Raw genomic sequence first — 22,173 nt, forward strand, 5'->3', positions numbered from 1 at the left:
GAATCACGAGGTGGCGGCCATCTATGACATGTTGGTCACCCAGATCAGGGCTATCAGGGGATGTGGGTATTTTTATGTGTTTTAAGGTGTTTTGGAGGTTTTGTAAAAATGTTTTTTTGTGTTTGATATAGTATAGTGCTTGACTCAATTATCTCCTAAGTAAAGAGGAAGGCTTATTGTATTGTGTGTGGGAGTGCCTTAGATTGTAATTCTGTTATCATTGGTGTATAAGTTTGTGTCCCTGTCCCCAACAAGGTGATTGTAGGGAACCTGCTATACAGCTATACCACTCTTATAAGAGCTTCACAGCTATACTCTCATGGATGAGAGGCCTTCCCACTGAGTCCCTCAGTTTGGTCCAGGATGGGAAGGGTCGGCGAGACCCCAACCAAGCTGCGGCGGTTTGTGGGGTCTACGGTGCTTATGGTGTCCGCTGTGGTGCTTATGGTCCTCAGCATCAGCTAGGAAGCATCGACTGGTGGAGTAACCCAGTCGGGGTGCCAGGTGATTCATCACACCTGCATTTAATGTGACCTTGTTTGGAGCTTCTAGCCAATAACAATTAATTTTATTCTCGTGATGCCAATACCCTCTGGTTGCATTATTAGTTGATTGGTTCACTTGCAAGATCAACATCCAAAGGAAAAAAAAACCTAGCCAAGAACAGCCGAACACTCTCATCTAAAATAGCTGCCACCTAGGACTGTTACAATAAAGTAATCTCCTTTAACTCTATACCACACCAGCCATTAACCCTTAAAATAATTGTAACTTATTTAGGTTAGTATAAATCTTAAAGATACAAGTGAATTGTAATAGGGGAAATAACTGCCACTATCACATTGTCCCCTTTCACTCTAGTAAATGCAACAAAACACTTACTGTGAGATATATATAGATATATATATATATATATATATATATATAAATATATATATATATATATAAATATATATATATATTTATATATATTTTAAACACACAACACAAAAATTAATGACCATCTCGTATAATTTTAATTTCCATTTTGACAAATGTAAATGAAAAAACAAAACAAACAAAGAAAAAACATGCATTTCCAGCAATAAAAGTCAAAAGCTACTGTTCAAGAGGTACAAATTCTTAAAATAGGACTTAATATATGTTCATAAAGTAGACGTGTTGTGGACCCATTTCACTTCTCATCTTTTGTAGATATGTTCCAAAAGTAAACATGAGACTATTGATATTTAAGTTAAATGTCAGTATCCTGAGTGTTCATATTAAAAACATAGTCCACTGGCAGCTAACTATTGATGTCCTGCAGGAATAGATTCTATGATCAGGATTAGTTTCTTTATACATGTGCAGAGATCTTTTTCTTCAGTTCCCCTTCATTAGCACCACATAGTTCATCAATCTGTCAAAAGATTAGAAGCAGAAGATTAAAATCTGCCAACATTGTAACCTCTTAAGGGCTGAGGCAATTGTACACATTCTGATTAAAACAAACCCTAGAATTTGACTATATGTCTGTTCATCCATAATTGCCCTCTCTAAGTGCACCCACACTTATATATAATTTTGTTCAGGGTACAGAGCTTTTATTTCACATCACATATCTATATATGAAACATAATTTTATAAGAATAAAAAGGTAAAAACGGTGAGAAATTAAGAAATGCTATTTTCTTAGTTCTGTGTGGCATCGTAACTGTAAATGTCATAATATGGTTAGTTTTTACTGCAATAAAACACACATATGTGTGTTCAGCAATGTCTCAGCAACATGACCCCCTATGTACAGGTTGTATGGGGTTTTGGAAAGATACACGGTCAAATATAGGGCTTTCCCCATTTTAAGATTTTACATATTCAATTTTGCCAGATTGGTTGCCTTTGAGACTGTATGGCAGCCCACAAATGAAGATTGCCCCATCATGGCTTACCATTTGGAAAAGTAGACAACCCCAGGTATATAAAATAGGATTTTTCCAGTCTTTCTTAAAAGCCCCTTAGTCACAAAACAATGGTGAAAGTAAGCGGCCAGATTTATTTTTTTCCTTTTTTTTTTTTAACAAATAAACTGTCCTTTCGCCAATTATATAATCAGCAGTATATGATTTAATGTTCTAAAACACTCATATTTGTGTTCAGTGATGACTCACAAGTACAACAGAACTCCCATGTCCAGGTTTTATGGTGTTTTGGAAAGTTACAGGGTCAAATAGAAGACTTGCCCTTTCTGCTTTTGACCATTGAAACTTGACAGCTTGATTATGTTGCCTTTGAGACCATATGGTAGCCCAGGAATGAGAATTACCCACATCATAGCATACCATTTGAAAAAGTAGACAACCTAGTCCTAGACAGTTATAGACAAACTCAGGTATCAAACCCTGTGCTGTAAGGAAAGAAAAAGCAAAGTCCACAAATTGATTCTATGTGGAAACAAAACTAATAAAAACTAATAAAAAATACTAATTAAAAAAAGAGTGTCCAAAAAAGGATGTCTATGTATGCCGGAATCAATTTGTAGGCAATAGTGGAAGACATAAAATATATAGAGATACCAAATCAGAATACAGACCGATGAGAGTAGATACAGCATCTTGATCAAACACAAAATGTGTATAAATGGTACAAGGAATATAAAAAATATAATACATTATAATTCTAAAATCGTAAATAAAAACACAGGAAGGAAAAAGTGCAAAAACAGAAAATGAGAAAATACACAATCAAGATAAATGGTGGTACAAAATGGATTATCTATGGAGAAAAAAGTGGAAAGTTTGTAACAACAAAATGTAATAACAATATTTAAAAATTAATTTTACCATTGTAAAATACATAAAAAGAGCAATATCGTAAGGGAACCAATCCATTAATACCAGAATATCTAGGGGGTGTGGTTCCGGCTCTAGCCAAGATGGCCGCGTGAGGAAAGAGCTCCGCTCCACCGGACCCCAAATAGCTACATAAGCGCACATCCACTAACTTCATGGGGCGCACAAAACGCCCGGAGCATCCCCAAACCCCTAAGAACCCACAACAGGGACCGCTGGACGGCTTCTTACAGCCGCAATCCGGATCGAGCGGAGGCTCTCCAAGTCCCAAGATGGCGGCGCCCACTACATCAGCGCCGGACACGGAGGTACCAACCCTGAGCCGCATTGAAGCCTCCCTGCGGGACTTAAAGGAGTCAGTAGTAACAAAAGCTGACCTCCAGGCCATTATCACCACAATTCAGGACACCATGCGCTCCGAGATAGCGGAGATGCGCAACGACCTCACCGCGCAGGCAGGCCGCATTACAGTGATGGAGGAAGTGAATGAGGCCCTTACAGCCAGGGCGACGGCCACTGACACCGCGGTAGCGCGTCAGGGCGAGATGTTGCTCTCCCTACGCCGACAGATGGAGGATGTTGACAATAGGGGAAGAAGGTGCAACATACGAGTCCGCGGGGTGCCTGAAGCTGAGGGGCTGGAGGATGCAGTAGCTACACTTACTGATCTCTTTAGCTCTCTCCTGCAACCATCTCCGCCGGCAGAAATTAAGTTTGAGAGGGCACACAGAGCCTTGCGACCCCGCTCAGCAGAGGAGGGCCCGCGTGATCTAATTTGCAGCCTACACTCGTTCCCGATAAAGAATGCCATAATGTTGAAGGCCAGGGAACGGCAGACCTGGCCCTTCCGGGGGACCCAGGTCTCTCTCTATAATTACTTTTCCCCAATGACGCTCGAAGCCAGGAGGGCCTTACGACCGGTCACTACGATATTAAGAGATCGCAACATACCTTATAAATGGGGATTCCCCTTCTCCCTGCAAGTCAGACATCAAAACCGTTGGCTCTCGCTGAAGTGGCCTGAAGAGGTACCGCGCTTCATGGAAGAATTGGGCCTTCCCTCACCGCCGGTTCCTGACTGGATCTTGGGCTCTCTGAATCCGCCACCAAGGCCGCAGAGGGGACCTAGACATCGGGGTGGGAGAGCGCCCACTGCTCCGCATATGGGAGGCCGCAGAGACCCGTTATCTCCAGAGGAGTGACACCGTTTGCCAGCCTGGACCCATGCACCACCTGATACAACCCCGGGACAGCTTTCCTTACTTGCACCCTCAACACCTCAAACGCCCCTCTTACCCAACCACGATGTGTCCCTTCAAGCTGTTGCCGGATGGCCGATTCCGCCTCCCAGAGTCTACAGGAAGCAGGTTTGACTTATGACTCAGTTGCAGGTACTTTGTACTTTGGGCTTGATAAGAAGGGAGATGGGCTTTGGGTGGGGGGGAGTGGGGCATACAGTCTGGGGGGGGAACCAGGTCCTGCCTCTGACACAGGCGAGGGTCTCATAGAAGTATTGGCACCGGCCTGTATGTATCTCCAACCGCTAACTCTTTACAAGCTAGAATGGGTTCACCTCGCCTTGGGGTGGGGGGGAAGCGGGGCACTGCAATGTATCCGCACTTGTTACCCTGTGGATGGCACCTCTCGTGGGTTTAACCCGGGTGAAGACTGCCTGGAGTCGATTGTTCAACTGTTGTAGGGGACTCCTTCTTTACAGGGACATATAGGGGACTGTTGGTTCCTTCTTGACTGGCTTTGGGGGGGGGGGATGGGGGGAAACAGGAGTTGCGTTTCATGCTTTTACCATACATTGTGATGTTTTACTGATTTTATGCATGCACCTCACTTTGGGCCCGTACCCACGTACATTGTCAATCAGGCTCGCACGGAAGGTTATGGAGGCCCGAAGCTCCTTTCCCCCTCCCTCCCACTCCCCCTCCCCCTCCCTCCCCCCCCCCCTCCCTAGTGGGTGGGGCGCTTGCATGGTTCACCGCTACTTCCTGGGCCCACTGGTTCACAACAGCGCGTGCAGCGTTTATACTTAACCCTAATCATTTGATGCAATTGTGACCCTGAGTATCTCCCCCCCCCCCCCCCTCCTGGTGATACACCTGAGATTGCTGTCGCCCGGGGACACCTCTGGCGCAATGGTTCTAAGGGGCTAGAGGGACTCGGGTACTATGGGGCTCCTCATATTGTGTCATGGGGGGCAATGTATATATAACCATGATGATTGACGTTGTCGACTGCTCGCTCCAATTATGACGCGCACTGTTCCCATGTTGTTACTGTTTGCTCAAAGCTCAAACTGGGGGGTGTGGTGGAGTGGATGTCCTCGTACTTGACCCATCGACTCTCTGACACCTCACTTGGCTGGGGCTTGACCCACGTTCTCTACAACCTATACTCGCGCTAGTCACTTGGTGACCGGACGGAAGGAACTTGGACTCCTGGGCTGGTCCCGGAGCTAACTTCAGCCGCAACCGGTTACCGCGCGAGACTCCCCTTCAACCTGTTGAGGGGATCCTAACTCGGGACGTTCACTGGTTTCTGGGAAGTTACCTACGTACAGTTACACGACTCCCTATACATATACAAGACACTGTTAGCCTGACCCTCCTGTACCGACTCCGGCTCACCGGCAACCGACTACTGCTATCGCCCGCTTTCCCCCTTTTACCCTCGCCCTCCCTTCTACACGCCCTCCCCCCTTTCCCCACCTGCTCCCTTCTTGCCGCTCGACTGCCGGCCCACGCATCGGGTGCGCGGTCGCCCCTGGCCTTCTGGCATCTTGGGGATACCACCCGGCCCTCCTTCGTTTGGGAATCCTGCCGACACGTATAGGTGAATATGGCATTCCAGAGTGCACCTCTGAGGTTCCTCACCCAGAACTGCAGGGGACTTAACATCCCGGAAAGGCGAACGCACCTGCTGCGGGAAATGAGGAAGAAACACATTTCAATTGCCTTGCTACAAGAAACGCACTTCAAGGAAGGTTCGGCACCTGGACTGCGAAGTAGACACTACCCTGTTAACTACTTTTGCAACCACCCTACAGCTCACAAATCTGGTGTAGCCATATTAATTGCGACGGAATTGGATTTTAAAGAGTTGGAACGTGTTCAGGATTCCCAGGCGAGATATCTCTTCCTCAAAGGCACCATAGCGGATAAGATTTATACGATAGCGACTATTTATGTCCCCAACAAAAGGCAAGCATCATTTATTCGCAATGTCTTACTCCAACTGGAGGACTTCACGGATGGGATATTGGTGATGGGAGGGGACTTCAACGCCCCACTCGACCCAACCCTGGACTCCTTCACGGGTCATAGCTGCATACCACAACGCAACATTAGGTCAATCCGGCAATCGCTCGACTCTTTACGATTAGTGGATTGCTGGAGGGCCCTTCATCCCTCGACAAAAGATTTTACCTATTACTCCGCACTCCATAATCGTTACTCACGTATAGATTATATCTTTATCGCGAGGGAAGGCCTCTCCCATCTTCGCGGGGCAGACATTGGAACGACCACCTGGTCAGATCATGGTTCAGTCGGGATTGAGCTGAACTCACCTCTTTACAGACCGAAGAAATGGACCTGGAGGCTCAACCCGTCTCTATTACTGGACCCGGGCATTAGAATGCAAATCCAACAAGAACTGGACCAATACTTCAGAGAAAACGACACCCCAGAATCTTCCCCTATTACCATCTGGGAAGCTCACAAGAGTGTAATCCGGGGCACACTCATTCGCATCGCGTCCCAGAAGCGTAAGGCTTTCATGCAGGACATGGTCGAAGTTTATACTGCTATCTCTACCTTGGAACGCCAACATAAACGCTCCCAACTTAACGCTACGTATAGCGAATTAATGGAACAGAGGAGGAAACTGAAGGACCTCATCCTTAAAAGACACCTTAGCTCGGTTCAACGTACAAAGGGCTTCTACTACACACACGCAAACAAGGGGGGCAAATATCTGGCGAGACTACTGAAAGGCCCCCAGCCCCAACGACAAATCCATAAGATCTGGATGACTTCGGGAGAAGTTTCCCCGTTCCCGCAGACAATTGCGGAGGAGTTTCGACTGTACTATGAACGCTTGTATAATCTCTATGGTCCTAATGGAACCCCTACAGTCCCGAGTGTACACAACGCGACGCGGGACTATTTGACCGAAACAATCACCAAGGTGATAGACCAAGAATCTGCCACACTTTTGGATGCCCCGATAACCATAGACGAACTGGCCGCGGCCCTTAAGGCCTCCAAAACGGGCAAGGCCCCCGGACCAGACGGTTTCCCCACGGGATACTACAAGAGCTTTACGAATACATTGTTGCCCTGGCTTTCTAAGGCAGTCAACGCGGTTGGAGAGGGAGGAACCCTGGGGACGGAATCCTTGGCTGCCACCATCACGGTCTTACCGAAACCGGGGAAAGACCCCTTACAGTGTGGTAGCTACAGGCCGATCTCCTTACTAAATATAGATGCCAAGCTGTTCACGAAGGTTATAGCCACCCGTCTTAAACATCTGCTTCCGGACCTTATACACCCAGACCAGACGGGCTTTATTCCGGGTAGGGAGGCTCGAGATAGCACATTGAGACTTTTTTCCATCCAGCACCACGCGAGAAAATTGGGGACACAGTTGCTCCTGTTATCGACCGATGCCGAAAAGGCATTCGATCGTGTCAACTGGACGTATATGCTGGATACCCTCCAATTGCAAGGCTGCGGGCAGAGACTCCTTGCTTGGATATCCGCGCTATACAGCAGGCCACGGGCGTCTGTGCGGGTTAACGGGGCCACGACTGGGGACTTCGCAATCAGCAACGGAACCCGACAAGGATGCCCGCTCTCGCCCTTATTGTTCGCCCTCTCTCTGGAGCCCCTATTACAAGCGATTCGCAGTAATCCAGACATCCAAGGGTATGATTGGAAGGGGACACAACACAAAGTGGCAGCATACGCGGATGATCTTCTTTTCTTTGCCCGCAGCCCTAGGATCACGTTGCCGTGCCTCCTCAAGGAATTCGATAGATTCGGGCAGATCTCCGGATTTAAGCTCAATGTTTCGAAATGCGAGGTCTTGAACATCACGCTCCCCTCAGAGGAATTCCACTCCTTGGAAACAGAGTTCGCATTTCATTGGTGTCGTGACAAAATGAAGTATCTGGGGGTCTGGGTGTCAGAGGACCCGAGTAGCATTTACCAACACAACTTCGCACCCTTACTAAAGACCGTACTTTCGGACCTCACCAGGTGGGCACACCCACACATCACATGGCACGGCAGAGTCGCGGTAATCAAGATGAACATTCTTCCGCGGATTCTGTACCTTATGCAGACCATACCTCTTGCTCTACCACTGGTCTTCTTCTCTACCCTGAAGACGGTGGTGCTCAAGTATGTCTGGAGAGGCGGTCGATCTCGGATCCGACACAAAATCATCTGCCGACCTAGAATCCAGGGTGGGTTGGCATTGCCCGACTTCAGGAAATACTACCAATCCGCAATCATGCAACGCGTCCTAGACTGGCATGTAACACCCTCCACCAAGCAATGGGTGGCACTTGATAAAGGTCTTATAGGTCCGACATTGGAGGAACACATATGGGGCTCCCCGGGGCGATCACCGATCCGCCACCCTGTCGAGGGACTAACCTTCCAGACCCTGGTGGGATGGAGATCTGTGAGACAGTTGGATCGCATATCCCCATCCCCAAGCCCGATGCTCCCGATAACGCATAATGAGGCCATAGGTGGGGGACTTCCCCCCATAGCCTGGCCCTTGCAGGACATAGGGACGTATATACCTATCCACAGGGCTCTCGAGGGCGGGAGGCTGCGGACTTTGCCTTCGATGCTGGGCGACAGACCACGGACGCCTCTCATCTGCTTCCGATACTTCCAATTACAGCACTTTTACGAAACACTACCTCATAAAGACTAACTGCACAGACCCCTCACATGGTTCGAGAACCTCTGCGACCAGGGCACGGCTGTGGAACATGCTATTTCAGTCCTATATACACACCTCCTGACCAGTCATGCGACGGCGCCACAGACGTTCAAAAGACAATGGGAAGAACAACTTGGAACATCTCTCACGGTACAACAATGGGAAACAGCATTATTATGGCAACATAAGAGCTCCATGAGTTCTTATTACCAAGAGATGAATTATAAACTCATCTCCCATTGGTATAGGACGCCTACCTTATTGCACCGCATATTCCCCTCCATACCTTCTGTGTGCTGGAGATGTCAAGAGACGCGCAGAACGGTGTTACACATCTGGTGGGATTGCACGGCTATAACCCCATACTGGGAGATGATCAGGGAAACAATCGTACTGATCCTGGGGGATGTCCCGGACTGGACCGCGGAACTCGTTCTACTGCACATCACGACGTCCTCTATTTCTTCGTACAAGAAATCGATATTGCGGCACTTACTCAACGCCGCCAAAGCCAACATTCCAGCCCACTGGAAAAAACCTGATACGCCTTCCGAGTCCGAATGGATTCGTAGGGTAGAGGAGATCCAGGGTGCTGAAGCAGCCTACTCTGTCCTAACTGGCAGGGAAACAAAGCATACGGAGATGTGGACGCCGTGGTTCATGTATATTTCTCGATGCCGTGGAGCTGGGGGCGCACCGGGGGGCCCGTTGGGTGCACGAGCCGTTCCGAGCTAGGCAGAAGGAGCAACACCCTGTCTGTCCCATTCATCCTCTCCCCCCTTAACCCCCCCTCCTCTACCCCTCATGTCGGTGACCGGGGTTCCGGACTCAGACCGGAGGAGTCCTTTAGACACTCACTGTGAGATAATGACTACACACTTCACTCTTGAAACGCGACAAGGAGATCCGAGATATACACACGAAAATAACACGAGACGGCAAACACTCACGGATTGAAATGCCTGACTATCAGATTTGGTGATTAACTGCCTTATGACGGGATAATACCCGCCGAGACGTAGGTTACAGACGTGACACACTCACGACACAATTCCTCCCTATGCAAAGATAGCTCGCAAAACACACAACACAATACACTTCTCTTATGATACCTGAGATAGTGAACTCCCTAACGCCCCCACCCTTTTTCAGGCGCATTGAAATGGCCTGCGGGCCTGACCCAGAACTGGGATGGAGGGGACCGTCGATGTGTCATATACGATGCCATTATTAGTCATAGGACCCGACTTCCAAGTTAACTCAGGGTCTGGGGTCTTCACCTCGGCACATGAAGCTACTCTTAATATATCCAGGGTTTTGCTCTGGTATCGACACTGCTAGCCCGCTAATTTCCAGATACATTACTCTCAAAATGGAAAATGGAATATAAAGTCGAACACACCGTACGATAGATTTCTATAATGAGTATTGTACACAATGGCGAGTTCGATCCCAGACATCACCCGTTCATACATATTGCATAACACTCTAGGATTTAGTATATAAAGTGGTTTATTGAGCGGGATTACTCCCGCTTATATCTTTTCATATGTTGAAGTTAAGCTTATGTAGGGCCAGGTCCAGTCGACGTATAATATATTATTGCTTATACTGCTATTGATTAACTGGTAAACACTTATTAACATTGTATGCCTGTTCTCTTATGTTGTTTCATCTGCAATGCTGGACCTGCGAGTCCTATCAGTTTGACCTGTCGTCTTCGCAAATCCCTCAATAAAAAGATTTTCAAAAAAAAATACCAGAATGTCTAAATCCATGTTCAGGCCATTAGGCACTGAAGTTCTAAGTTTAAAAATCCATTCGGTCTCTTTCATTGCTAAAGATTTCTCTGTGTCACCCCCTCTCCAATGGAGGGTGACTAGATAGATACCGATACATATAAAATTTTCAAATTTAAAATCTTTACAATTCATGCAATGTCTTGATTGATTCCATTAAAATGCTCTAATAACCTTACATGCAATTTACGAATAGTATGACCCACATATTATATACCACATTTACATTGTAGCTAGTATGTAACATTTTTAGATTGGCAGTTAATAAAGTGCTTGATTTTAAAGACTTCTTAAAATCTACTGTTTTAAGATCTTGAAATCTGCATGTACTGCATCTGCCACATTTAAAAAAAACTTTTGGTTACTCTCTTAAAATAATTATTAATATGGGTTGTTGGGCCATTCTTCATCTTAACCTCTGGTAAAACACCTGGGGCCAAGATGGATTTTAAACTTTCAGTCTTCTTATAAATAACACAGGGTTTTTTAGGCAAAATATTTCTTAAAAATGTATCTTGAATTAAAATGGGCCAATGCTTCCTAATTGTTCTCTGATCTAAGTATATATATATATACACATATATATATATATATATATATATATACACACACACACATACACTGTCTTGGTGTATTTTACTATTAATATATATATATATATATATATATTAATATCAAATTACACGTAGACTGATACTGATTAAATATATATATATATATATATATATATAAAATTATTGTTATATATATATTTATATATAATATAACAAAAAATATGTAAATACGTTAACAAATAAAATGTAAAAAATAATAAAAAAATTATAATAAAAAAATATATAGATATGTGTTATTTCGTTCTAACTGTATTGTGATATTAATATATATATATATATATATATATTTATATCAATATACACGTAGAAAGAAATAATTTTATGGTGTTTTCAAAAGTTACAGCGTATTACAGCGGTATTGCAAATGGGGTATGTCCAGTCTTTTTTAGTAGCCACTTAGTCACAAACACTGGCCAAAATTGGCGTTTTTTGCATTTTTCACACACAAACAAATACTAACGCTAACTTTGGCCAGTGTTTGTGACCAAATGGCTACTAAAAAAGACTGGACATACCCCATTTGCAATACCTTGGGTTGTCTACTATTGCATATGGTATGCTATTATGGGTGTAAATTTAATTCCTGGGCTACTATACAGTCACAAAGGCAACGTCACCAATCTGGCGAATTTCAATTTCAAATGTAACATGCTATATTTGACCCTGTAACTTCCCAAAATACCATAAAACCTGTACATAGGGGGTACTGTTTTACACGTGAGACTTTGCTGAATACAAATATGTGTATTTTATTGCAGTAAAAGCAAACAGTATTATGACATTGACAGTTAAAATGTCATGTAGAACTAAAAAAATAACAGAATTTCTTATTTTCTCCCATTTTTTTCATATTAAATTATGTTTCATAGCTAAATATTTGATATTAAATAAAAGCCCTGTTTCCCCTGAATAAAATTATATATAATATGGGGGGTCCATTTAATATGAAAGAGGTGAATTACGGTTGGACAGACATATAGCGCAAATGCCAGGTTTTGTTTTGTTCACAACGTGTACATTTGGCTCAGTCCTTAAGGGGTTAAACGGTGTACTTTGTCTTTAAAATATTTCTCAAACTTGTTGTTTTTAAATGGAACATATTGTTTTTCATACATTGTTTCTTAAATAAATGACCTCTTACTAATTTTCAGTGAATATGGTGTTCAGACTTTAGGACGCCATTTTGTCCTAGGTTAGTGTAATTCCCCATGTCAGGGAATTTCCCATTTTACGTGCACCCTTATGGTTTAGTCTAAACATAGATAAGATGTTACCATGTGAAATTACCAAGTTATGGCCTCATATCTTTGCCAAGTTAAGGTAGGTCCTAACATGACCTAATTGAAAATCAAAGGTATAAATATGTGTACTTATTAATATTAGGACACAGAGAAGAGATTTTGGAGACAGAGACGCTGTTCCATTTTACCTTGACTGAGCGGGTGACATGGAAGGTATGTTATTCTATTTTAATATATTGCAAGCATATACTTTAATCTTATAAACTCTGCTATAAATTATTGTAATGGATTTTATATGTCTATATTTATATTTTTATTTAATAAAATATTTAAAAAGACAAAACTTTATTTCTTCCAAGACAATCCCTATTTTATATTGTGTTCTCAATTATTAATATATTTTGAAAAGAGGAACTCTTACTAACTATATAATATTATGGCTAAGATACCTGTACGTTTAGCCTTGCTAAATGTTATGCTTTAAAACGATATAGTGGTAAATAGAGGAACCGGCTGTGGTTACAATTGAAAGCAACACTTGCTAGTATATTGCTAGTTGATTTCGAAGTCTAATTCCAAGAATGCAAAGAAATTGCATTATGGCTTAATGAAAACACTCATACCACAGAAGGGTTTATCACCCCAAATGCAACGGATAGACAGGATTTTAATTATTGCAGTACTGCCTTCTGGGTTGTATTATCCACTATATATAAGAAAGGTTTGTACAACAGTGAATTTCCACATTGCCAGTTACACTTGCTGGTAATAAAAAAACAGGAATTATAACAGTATACTATTTGAAGTCTGGGATATTTATCACTGCAATGTGCACAATTGTTCCACCAGTTAATAGTTTTCATTTAATATGCTAGTCTCTGCTTATGAGCTGTGTTTGCTACCAGGAGCCCCCATTGTCATGGTTCCGTGTGCGACCGCACAGCTTGCACATCTCAAAGGTTGGCCCTGAGCAGGATGCTAATGATGTATATCATACACGATGCTCTGCTAAACCTGCACTCAGATCCCCGCCACAGCTGGTTGAGACACTCCAATCAGGAGTGTCTAATTCTGGTCTATAGGGATATTTCTTAACCCATAATTTTATGTCCAGCAGGAGTCAAAAGGATAAGTGATTTAAACCCAAAGAATAGTTCAAATCATTATTCAGAAATAATGGAGCTGCTCTTACATCTTTTATCAGTTTATACACAGCTTTGTTCATGGTGCAATAAAATAGGTTGTGATTTAGCATACAAAAGAAAGAATAATTTGATCCCCTATCAATCAGCAAGATTTCTGGCTCCCATGTGTCTTTTATACAGGTAACAAGCTGGGATTAGAGGGACAAGGGAGTGCTTAAAGGAAGTGCTCCTAATCTCAGCTTGTTACCTGTAGCAATTAATTAATTCGATTCCAAACTCTCCACCATGGCCAAGACCAAAGAGCTGTCCGAGGATGTCAGGGACAAGATTGTAGACCAACACAAGGCTGGAATGGGCTACAAGACCATCACTAAACAGCTTGTTGAAAAGATGACAACAGTTATTCGCAAATGGAAGGAACACAAAATAACTGTCAGTCTCCCTCGGTCTGGTGCTCCATGCAAGGTCTCACCTCATGGAGTTTTAAATGATCATGAGAATGATGAGGAATCAGCCCAGAACTACACGGGAGGATCTTATTAATGATCTCAAGACCAAAGTCACCAAGAAAACAATTGGTAACACACTATGCCGGAAAGGACTGAAATCCTGCAAGGTCCCCCTGCTCAAGAAAGCAAGTATACAAGCCTGTCTGAAGTTTGCTAATGAATGAATGATTCAGAGGAGAAATGGGTGAAAGTGTTGTGGTCAGATGAGACCAAAATCAAGCTCTTTGACATCAACTCAACTTGCCATGTTTGGAGGAGGAGGAATGCTGCCTATGACCCAAAGAACACCATCCCACCGTCAAACATGGAGGTGGAGTCATTATGCTTTGGGGGTGTTTTTCTACTAAGGGGACAGGATAACTGCACCGCATCAAAGGGACAATGTACCATCAAATCTCAGGTGAGAACCTCCTTCCCTCAGCCAGGGCATTGAAAATGGGTATTCCACCACGACAATGACCCAAAACACACAGCCAAGGTAACAAAGGAGTGACTCAAGAAGAAGCACATTAAGGTCCTGGAGTAGCCAGCATCCAGACCTTAATCCCATAGAAAATCTGTGGAGGGAGCTGAAGATTCGAGTTGACAAACGTCAGCCTCGAAATCTTAATGACTTGAAGAGGATCTGCAAAGAGGGGATGCGTGCACACCTGGTGGCCAACTACAAGAAATGTCTGAACTCTGTGATTGCCAACAAGGGTTTTGCCACCAAGTACTAAGTCGAAGGGGTCGCATACTTATTTCACTCATTGACATGCAAATAAATGTAGAACTTTTTTGTTACACTGTTAAAATACACCTACCATTAAAATTATAGACTGATCATTTCTTTGTCAGTGGGCAAACATTCAAAATTAGATGGGGATCAAATACTTTTTCACCTCACTGTATGCTTAGGAACTTACAGCTATCTGCATTAGTAGTAGAGGCGGGGAGCAGTATCTGGCAGACACCAAGTAATTCATCAAAGCACTCAAAAAGGTTTCACTATTTATAATTGGGGAAGGGGTGGGAACAATCCCCAACAATAACAAATTTTGTTAAATATTATAGTACCTTATTCCCATCTTTGTAAAATATGAATGTAGGCATAGCACGGATTCCGCAGAGTTGAGCGACATCCTAAAATAAAACAGAAAAACAATATACACAACACATTAAAAAAAAATCATAAACTGATTAAAATAGTTATATATGATATGGCAGTTGACACAATCAAACTCAGTAGTCCATGTTCTATACCTCAAAACCTACATGTAAGATGTGCCTTATAACTCAATAATAAAATATTATAAATATGGTACATTTAATACATACTCCCAACAACCATGCACTTTTCTAAATTAGTATGTTTATGAAGGCCATGCAGAGACAATATAGCTTACTCACCGTCACTTCATCCACATCTACTTTATAAAAGTCAGCATTAACGAACTCTTCGCTGAATTTCTGGAAGAAGTAAATGAAGAAATAAATATAATTATATTAAATTAGCTACTATACATGGATCATTGACTGACAGCTGTAATGGGGGATTGGAAGCTGTAGGAGTTGCCCCCCCTCCACCCCATAGCAACTATGGAATGCTTTGTGTCATCTGAGGCAGCTGCAGTTTCCACTCAAGCATGCTTGCTAGGCGAGTAGTGAGACTTACTTCATAACGAGGTGCAATTAATCTGCATGGTCCACACCAAGTAGCAGTGAAGTCAAGTACAACAAGCTTGCCTTTTACGGCAATCGCTTTCTGGTAATCATCCTAGAAGGGTGGAAAACAAACAATACAATTGGGATGAATGTGTAGAATCAAAGTACCATAAGCATCAATAACAGTAAAAATGGATGTCTATATCATTCAGACAAGCGGGGGGGAAATAGAAAGCTGCCTGTAAGCTAAAAGGAAAGAAGGGTAACTGTCACTTCACTGACAATATAATGTTAAAGCAGCACTGTAATGCCAAACATACCTTTCCCTAATTGCTTCCTCATCTCTCCCTCTCTCATGATCTGTTCTTCTTTACTCACATCTGATCTAGTTTTCTTTAAAACATAAGACAACTTTGTCTTATGTTTTTTTCCTACACTTGACCAGCTCAAGTGGGTCAGAGAAATTTTCCCACAATTCTCACATTTTATCCGTAATCTTGCGATGCCTGCTTTCACTATTCCCGAACGTCCTGTCATTTAGAGAGAACGCCGGCAAACAGAATGAGAACAGTTTGTCCATTCATGTTAGGACGTAATTCGGGACTTTGTTTGTATCGGAATTTCATTTGAATGAATGAAATTCCGATCCGTGCTGCGGTTGCATCTTGCAGCAGCTTAGTAGATAGCTCCCTAATTCCCACGGTATGAAGGAGCTATGTACTGAAATGCTCTTTCAGCCAACTTCACTAATACTAAGTAAAGAGTACTTAATATTAGTAATTAACCCCTTCAGGACGGAGTCAAAAGTGCATGTTCTGATCAAAACAAAATGTAAACAAAAACTGGAATTTGCGCTATATGTCTGTTCAACCGTAATTCACCTCTTTCATATTATATGCACCCACCCTTATTATATATAATTTTGTTCAGGAGAAACAGGGTTTATATCAGACTTTTTATATCAAATATGTATATATGAAACATAATTTATTATGAAGAAAATAAAAAAAACTGAGAAATTTTTCATTTTTAAAAATATTTGTAGTTCCGCCTCACATTTTAGCTGTAAATGTCTTAATACTGTTAGCCTTTACTGCAAAAAAAGCCAATTTTTTGTTTCAAAATGGTAACTTGCATTACAAAAATAATATCATCAGTAAAAGTGCCGTTCATGTGTGAAAAATGCAAAAAAAACCTAACTTTTACTAAAAATTTCATTGTTGTAATACAAGTTACCATTTTAAAACACTAATATTTGTGTTCAGCGAAGTCTCCCGAGTAAAACAGTACCCCCCATGTACAGTTTTTTTGGTGTCTTGGAAAGTTACAGGGTTAAATATAGTGCTTGCAATTCAAATTCTCTGCACTTTTTGCCTGGGTTGTCAGGCATGTCAATCAAATTTTAACTAATTAAATCACATAATTATGTTAAAATATTACTTAAATATACACGTAGAATTTTAATATATATACATATATATGTATTTCACGTCTACGTGTACACTTATGTAGTTATTTATGTAATTGTATATATTTATCTGTATATATATATATATATTTGCGGTTATTTGTATTTTATATATAGATAGATAGATATAGAATATTTTGTTACCGATATATATATTAATAACAAAATACAGTTAGAATGAAATTACATGTGTATATATAATTTATTTAAATTTTTTCAATTATTTATTTATTTTATAATTTAATTTATTTATTATTGTAATTATACGTGTATATATAAATATAAAATATATATAGATGTATTATATATATAATATATATCTTATATATATGTAACGTCATTCTAAGTGTATTTTAATACTAATATATGTACTTATATTAATATTTAAATACATTACGTATGACGTTACATATATGTAAGATGTATATATATTATATTTATAATATAAAAATATTATATTTATATATAAATACATTTCATTTATTTTAAAACATGTTTAATCATTTTTGTTTACACTTCCCACCAGCAGGGGGACTGTCTGACATCTCAGACAGTCCCCCTGCTGGCAGATCCACAGCCAACTATAGGGGGCCTAGTGATCGCTCTTTGAGAGCGATCACATGGCCCGCAGGGGCCTCATTTGCCAGGGAGGGCTGCCTGGGCTGTCAGACAGTCCTCCCAAAGAGGATCGTGGCGGAGGTAAGTACCTCCGAGCTCCTGGGGCTGCAAGCCGTTACGGCGTTCTATGTTTAATAGCCACTTAGTCACAAACCCTGGCCAAAATTAGATTTCATATTTTGTTTTTTTCTGCATTTTTCACCAATGATATCAGCATTATCCATTTTACTGCTCTAAAACACTCATATTTGTGTTCGTCGATGTCGCACAAGTACAACAAGACTTCCCATGTCCAGGGTTTATGGTGTTTTGGAGAGTTACCAAATTACTGTGTGATTACCAAATTCTAACCTAACCCAAACTGACTCTGTTAGTCTCACTAACTTTTATTAGGTTAGATTTCATGATATCCTTCACATACAGGGCCACCCCTCACCATTTTTGCCTTCCCTGTCTTTTCTATATAAAAAATAAAATACCCTGGTATTGCTATGTCACAGTCATGTTTCTCATTATACCATGTCTCAGTAACAGTGACTAAATCTACATTATCAGTTGCCATTATTGCCCCAAGTTCATGGGTCTTATTCCCTAAACTGCGAGCATTTGTAGACATGACTCTAAGACAATACTTTTTTATACTTGCTACAGGCACTTTCTGTCCTTTTTTTGATGGCAAATTAGATTGATGTTTGTACAGTTCATTTCCACTCCAAATAGAGCTACCATGAGAAACAAAGCTAAATCCTTGTTCCTTACATCATTCACTAAACCACAAGTTAAAGTCCGCATCTGACTATCAGTCTGAATGTTATACACAGGCAGAACTTCAAAGAATGATAGTGTGGACACATGCCGTATATTATTGGCAAGAACACAAAAAACGTCCTTTACATTTTACTGTTTTAAAACATTTGTATTTAGAAAAGTCTCCCAGGTACAACAGTGCACCCTAATGTACAGGTTTTATGGTATTTTGGAAAGTTTCAGGATAAAATAAAGGGCTTGTAAATTAAATTATCTGGGCTTTCTGCCTGTGTTGTCAGGTTCCTCAAATTATAATTAATAGAATAAGTTATATAAAATGAATAGATAAATAAATATATGTTGAATGATCAGTTGTCTGATATATTGATATCGAAATATACATATATATATATATATATATATATATATATATATTTGATATCAATATATCAGACAACTGATCATTCTATGAACTTTGAAGCCCACCCTTACAGGACAGCATAGCATGCCTGACGTACTAAAGGGTTTAAAGTATGAACTGTTAGGAACTTAGAGTGAATCTCAAATTTCAGGCCAGAATATCCTACAGCCCACAATTCATACTTTAGACTTGTATGATCACATATAAAGGGTTAGTCACTAAAGTGAAAATTCAAAGCGAATTTCAAAATGTAAAGCCAAAATGAAAGGATAGCAGACTGAGAATTTTTCCAATTCGACAAATTATACATGAAATTATTATCTATTTTTTCAAGACAGCCATGAAAGACACAAGCTTCCATTCATGTAAAAACAAGACAGAACCAGGAAACGCACAACCCTAAACCTGTCATCAGAAACGAACACCCTGTAATACACACACACACCGCTGGAATGACCTAACTGGAACCCGGTGGGGAACACATTCTCTTACCAATGAATGGATTTGTTTCACCATCTTGTTGTTTAAGCTGCTGCTGTCGAATGCAGAACACAGAGAATCCCTGATCACAGAAAGTAGTAACTCTATAGGCTCAGTGCAGCAATATATAGGGGCATGTGAGTGGGCGGTGATAACATGACATAACCGGGCCGCCTACTCACAGTGACTGAAAGGAGTGTGTGGACTGTGTGAGGAATGCGGCTGGGGAAGTAATGGGTACCCACACTCCCAGGGGTTTGTTAGCAAACTATATACCTAGCTACAATTCACATCCATCTCTCTGTGATTTAGGAAGGCAATCTTCTGGTAAAACCTGTTCAACATTCACATGTCTTGTTTCTGACAACCTTATATCAGTCTTTTGTGCTCATGAAAATAATGAGCAAAAAAGCATGACAGAAGGGAAATGTTTGAAAGACTGACAATATTTCTGTTGATGCTCAGTCTGCATTGTACTAAAACAAAATTAAAAAACAAAGACTACACACAGAGTTTAAGCAATAACTTCTAGGTCTTTTGGCTGAGGGCAAGAATAGTAACCTAATTGCATATGGGATGGGAACACGTTGAAGCCTAAGGTGCCACATAGCTCTCCCAAGACTGGACCTAAGAGGTACATTGGGAGGGTGGGAGGGGGAGATGCCCAGCCGCAGTTAGCAGCTTTCCCTTCATTTGAATGGAACCGAATGCTTGCTCCCCAGCGGACGTTTGCATGAACCAAACCCACACACCGTCCTCCATGGTACTTGGCCACAATTGCTATGGAACTAATTTCTTTGTGGTTCCGGTCACCTCAGCGATACTTAGCCGTGAATGTTATGTAACTGTTTTTGGCATGAGGTGACCTTGCAGTTCCGGACAACTTGGTCCGGGGTTTTGAAGCACTTTGCAACCCACCAGGAGAGCGTGTTATGGAGGGAAGGTGCCTGAGACTAAGGCGAAACACCTGTATTGCTGACAAACATTTTGAGACGTCTCTCACCCTGGATTGTTCTTATCTTTAAGTAAATCTCATCACCTGGAGTCTACTGTCACTGTGGGCGAAATGGACTATGCCATATGCTGGTATTGATACTGTACTATCAGACCACATTCCATAAGAGGTGCCATGGCTTCCAAATCTTTTTCTTTGGGTTGGAAGATCTTTTGAGTGCTTCAGAATGGTCTCAAGAATCCACACTCAGGAAGTTTTATTTCTTACAATCCTTAGATTTACTTTTTCTACTGCATCACAACTTTAAATAAAACTAAGAGATTTATTGATAAGACTAAGACTAGACTAAGAGAGTTATATTTTACTATTAATATGACGTAAAGTTTAAATAATTTTTTTGAAAAACACAGATAAATATTGGAACAATAAGACAACGCCCGTCTGGGAAAACAACAAGGAAAGGGGGGAGAAAAATACATACAAAACAAATACATTATACACACCCTGTACCTATAACAGCACAGAGTGACTAAGACATCTGAGCAATCTGGGGGCCGACATAAAGTGTCTGTCTTCAGCCCCTTGTGATGGTTTACCTTTTTTTGTCATAGATTTCCTTCCTTTCCCTACCATTCCTTCTTCTCCTCCCCTTTCCATTGTTGTTTGAGGATACCTATGATTTTGTATTTCAGATCATTACGATAGTTTAGTCATTATTGGATTATTAGAAGAATTTCAGCTGTATGTATTTTGCCTCCAAATATGTGGATTATACTTACTGATATTGTCACAATGTTCTTCCCTTTTCAGTTTTACATGTAGCCCTGGTTCCTGATAATCAGTTTCCAGTTCCGACCTTAGTTTGTCCTTCATTTCTCCATTAACGATTTGCTTTCCTCATTTTCAAGTATCGATTGATTTTCTTGTTTTGTAGTTATATTTGTTATTTTTAGTAGAATCATCAACAAGGAGTGGCTTAGGATCACATGATGGGATGTGCAATGTAATTAACACACAACCATGTAGTGAAAAAACATAATGTTAATTGAACAAAACATTACTTTGATTAGAGTAAAATGCAAACCATTTTAATTAAAGCGACCCTCTAAGCATAATAGCTATTTCAGCTCATTTAATTATTCATCATGCCTGAAGTCCTCTGGCACTGTCTCTGCATTGAGTGTTAAACCATTTTTAAGCAGTTTAACACTGAATGAGGGTCCATGGTCACCCATGGCCCAATCCTCACTGAAGGCACTGCTAAGGCGGAGATTGTACACTTCCTTCAAGCCATCCCAAGTTATACCAGAAATGGGCTCTGTGATGGGCTGAAAACCGCTTACACTTTCAGCCAATCACAGCCACCCATTGCTGCTCAGGCTAATGCTTCCTAGTTAGCATAAGTAGCACAGAGAGGATGGGCAGCTAGGGACTCTTATTAGCATTCTAACATTAAAAATTATGTAATGCTGAATGGAGGAATGGTGTCAAAAAACTCCAGACACTAAGAAAAAAACCCAGAACATAACCAGAAATAGTTAAAAAAAAAAAAAAAAAAGTGAAATGTAAACTGGAATATCTGCTCAGCTAGTTTTGAAGTAATGTCTTTAGTCATGAAATCCTGCTTGGTCAGTTTGTCAGATTCTAAAAATAAAGAAATGATAAAAGGTTAAATTCCAAGATTTTTTTTTTATATTTATAATGTTAAACTCTTTAAAAATAAAACCTCTA

At 41.3% G+C, this 22,173-nt stretch overlaps 1 protein-coding gene across 1 annotated transcript; it reads right to left on the reverse strand.

The window, feature by feature from the left end:
• Positions 1-1,062: 1,062 nt before the first annotated feature.
• LOC134611402 (uncharacterized) lies at positions 1,063-19,607 on the reverse strand. Its single transcript, XM_063455266.1, has 5 exons — positions 19,500-19,607; positions 15,764-15,865; positions 15,499-15,558; positions 15,166-15,231; positions 1,063-1,399 (listed from the first exon to the last, which is right to left on the reverse strand). The coding sequence occupies exons 1-5, from the start codon at positions 19,521-19,523 to the stop codon at positions 1,337-1,339; spliced, it is 315 nt and encodes a 104-aa protein (XP_063311336.1). The 5' UTR covers positions 19,524-19,607; the 3' UTR covers positions 1,063-1,336.
• Positions 19,608-22,173: the final 2,566 nt, after the last annotated feature.

The sequence above is a fragment of the Pelobates fuscus genome, chromosome 5 (assembly GCF_036172605.1).
Source record: "Pelobates fuscus isolate aPelFus1 chromosome 5, aPelFus1.pri, whole genome shotgun sequence".
NCBI lineage: Eukaryota > Metazoa > Chordata > Amphibia > Anura > Pelobatidae > Pelobates > Pelobates fuscus.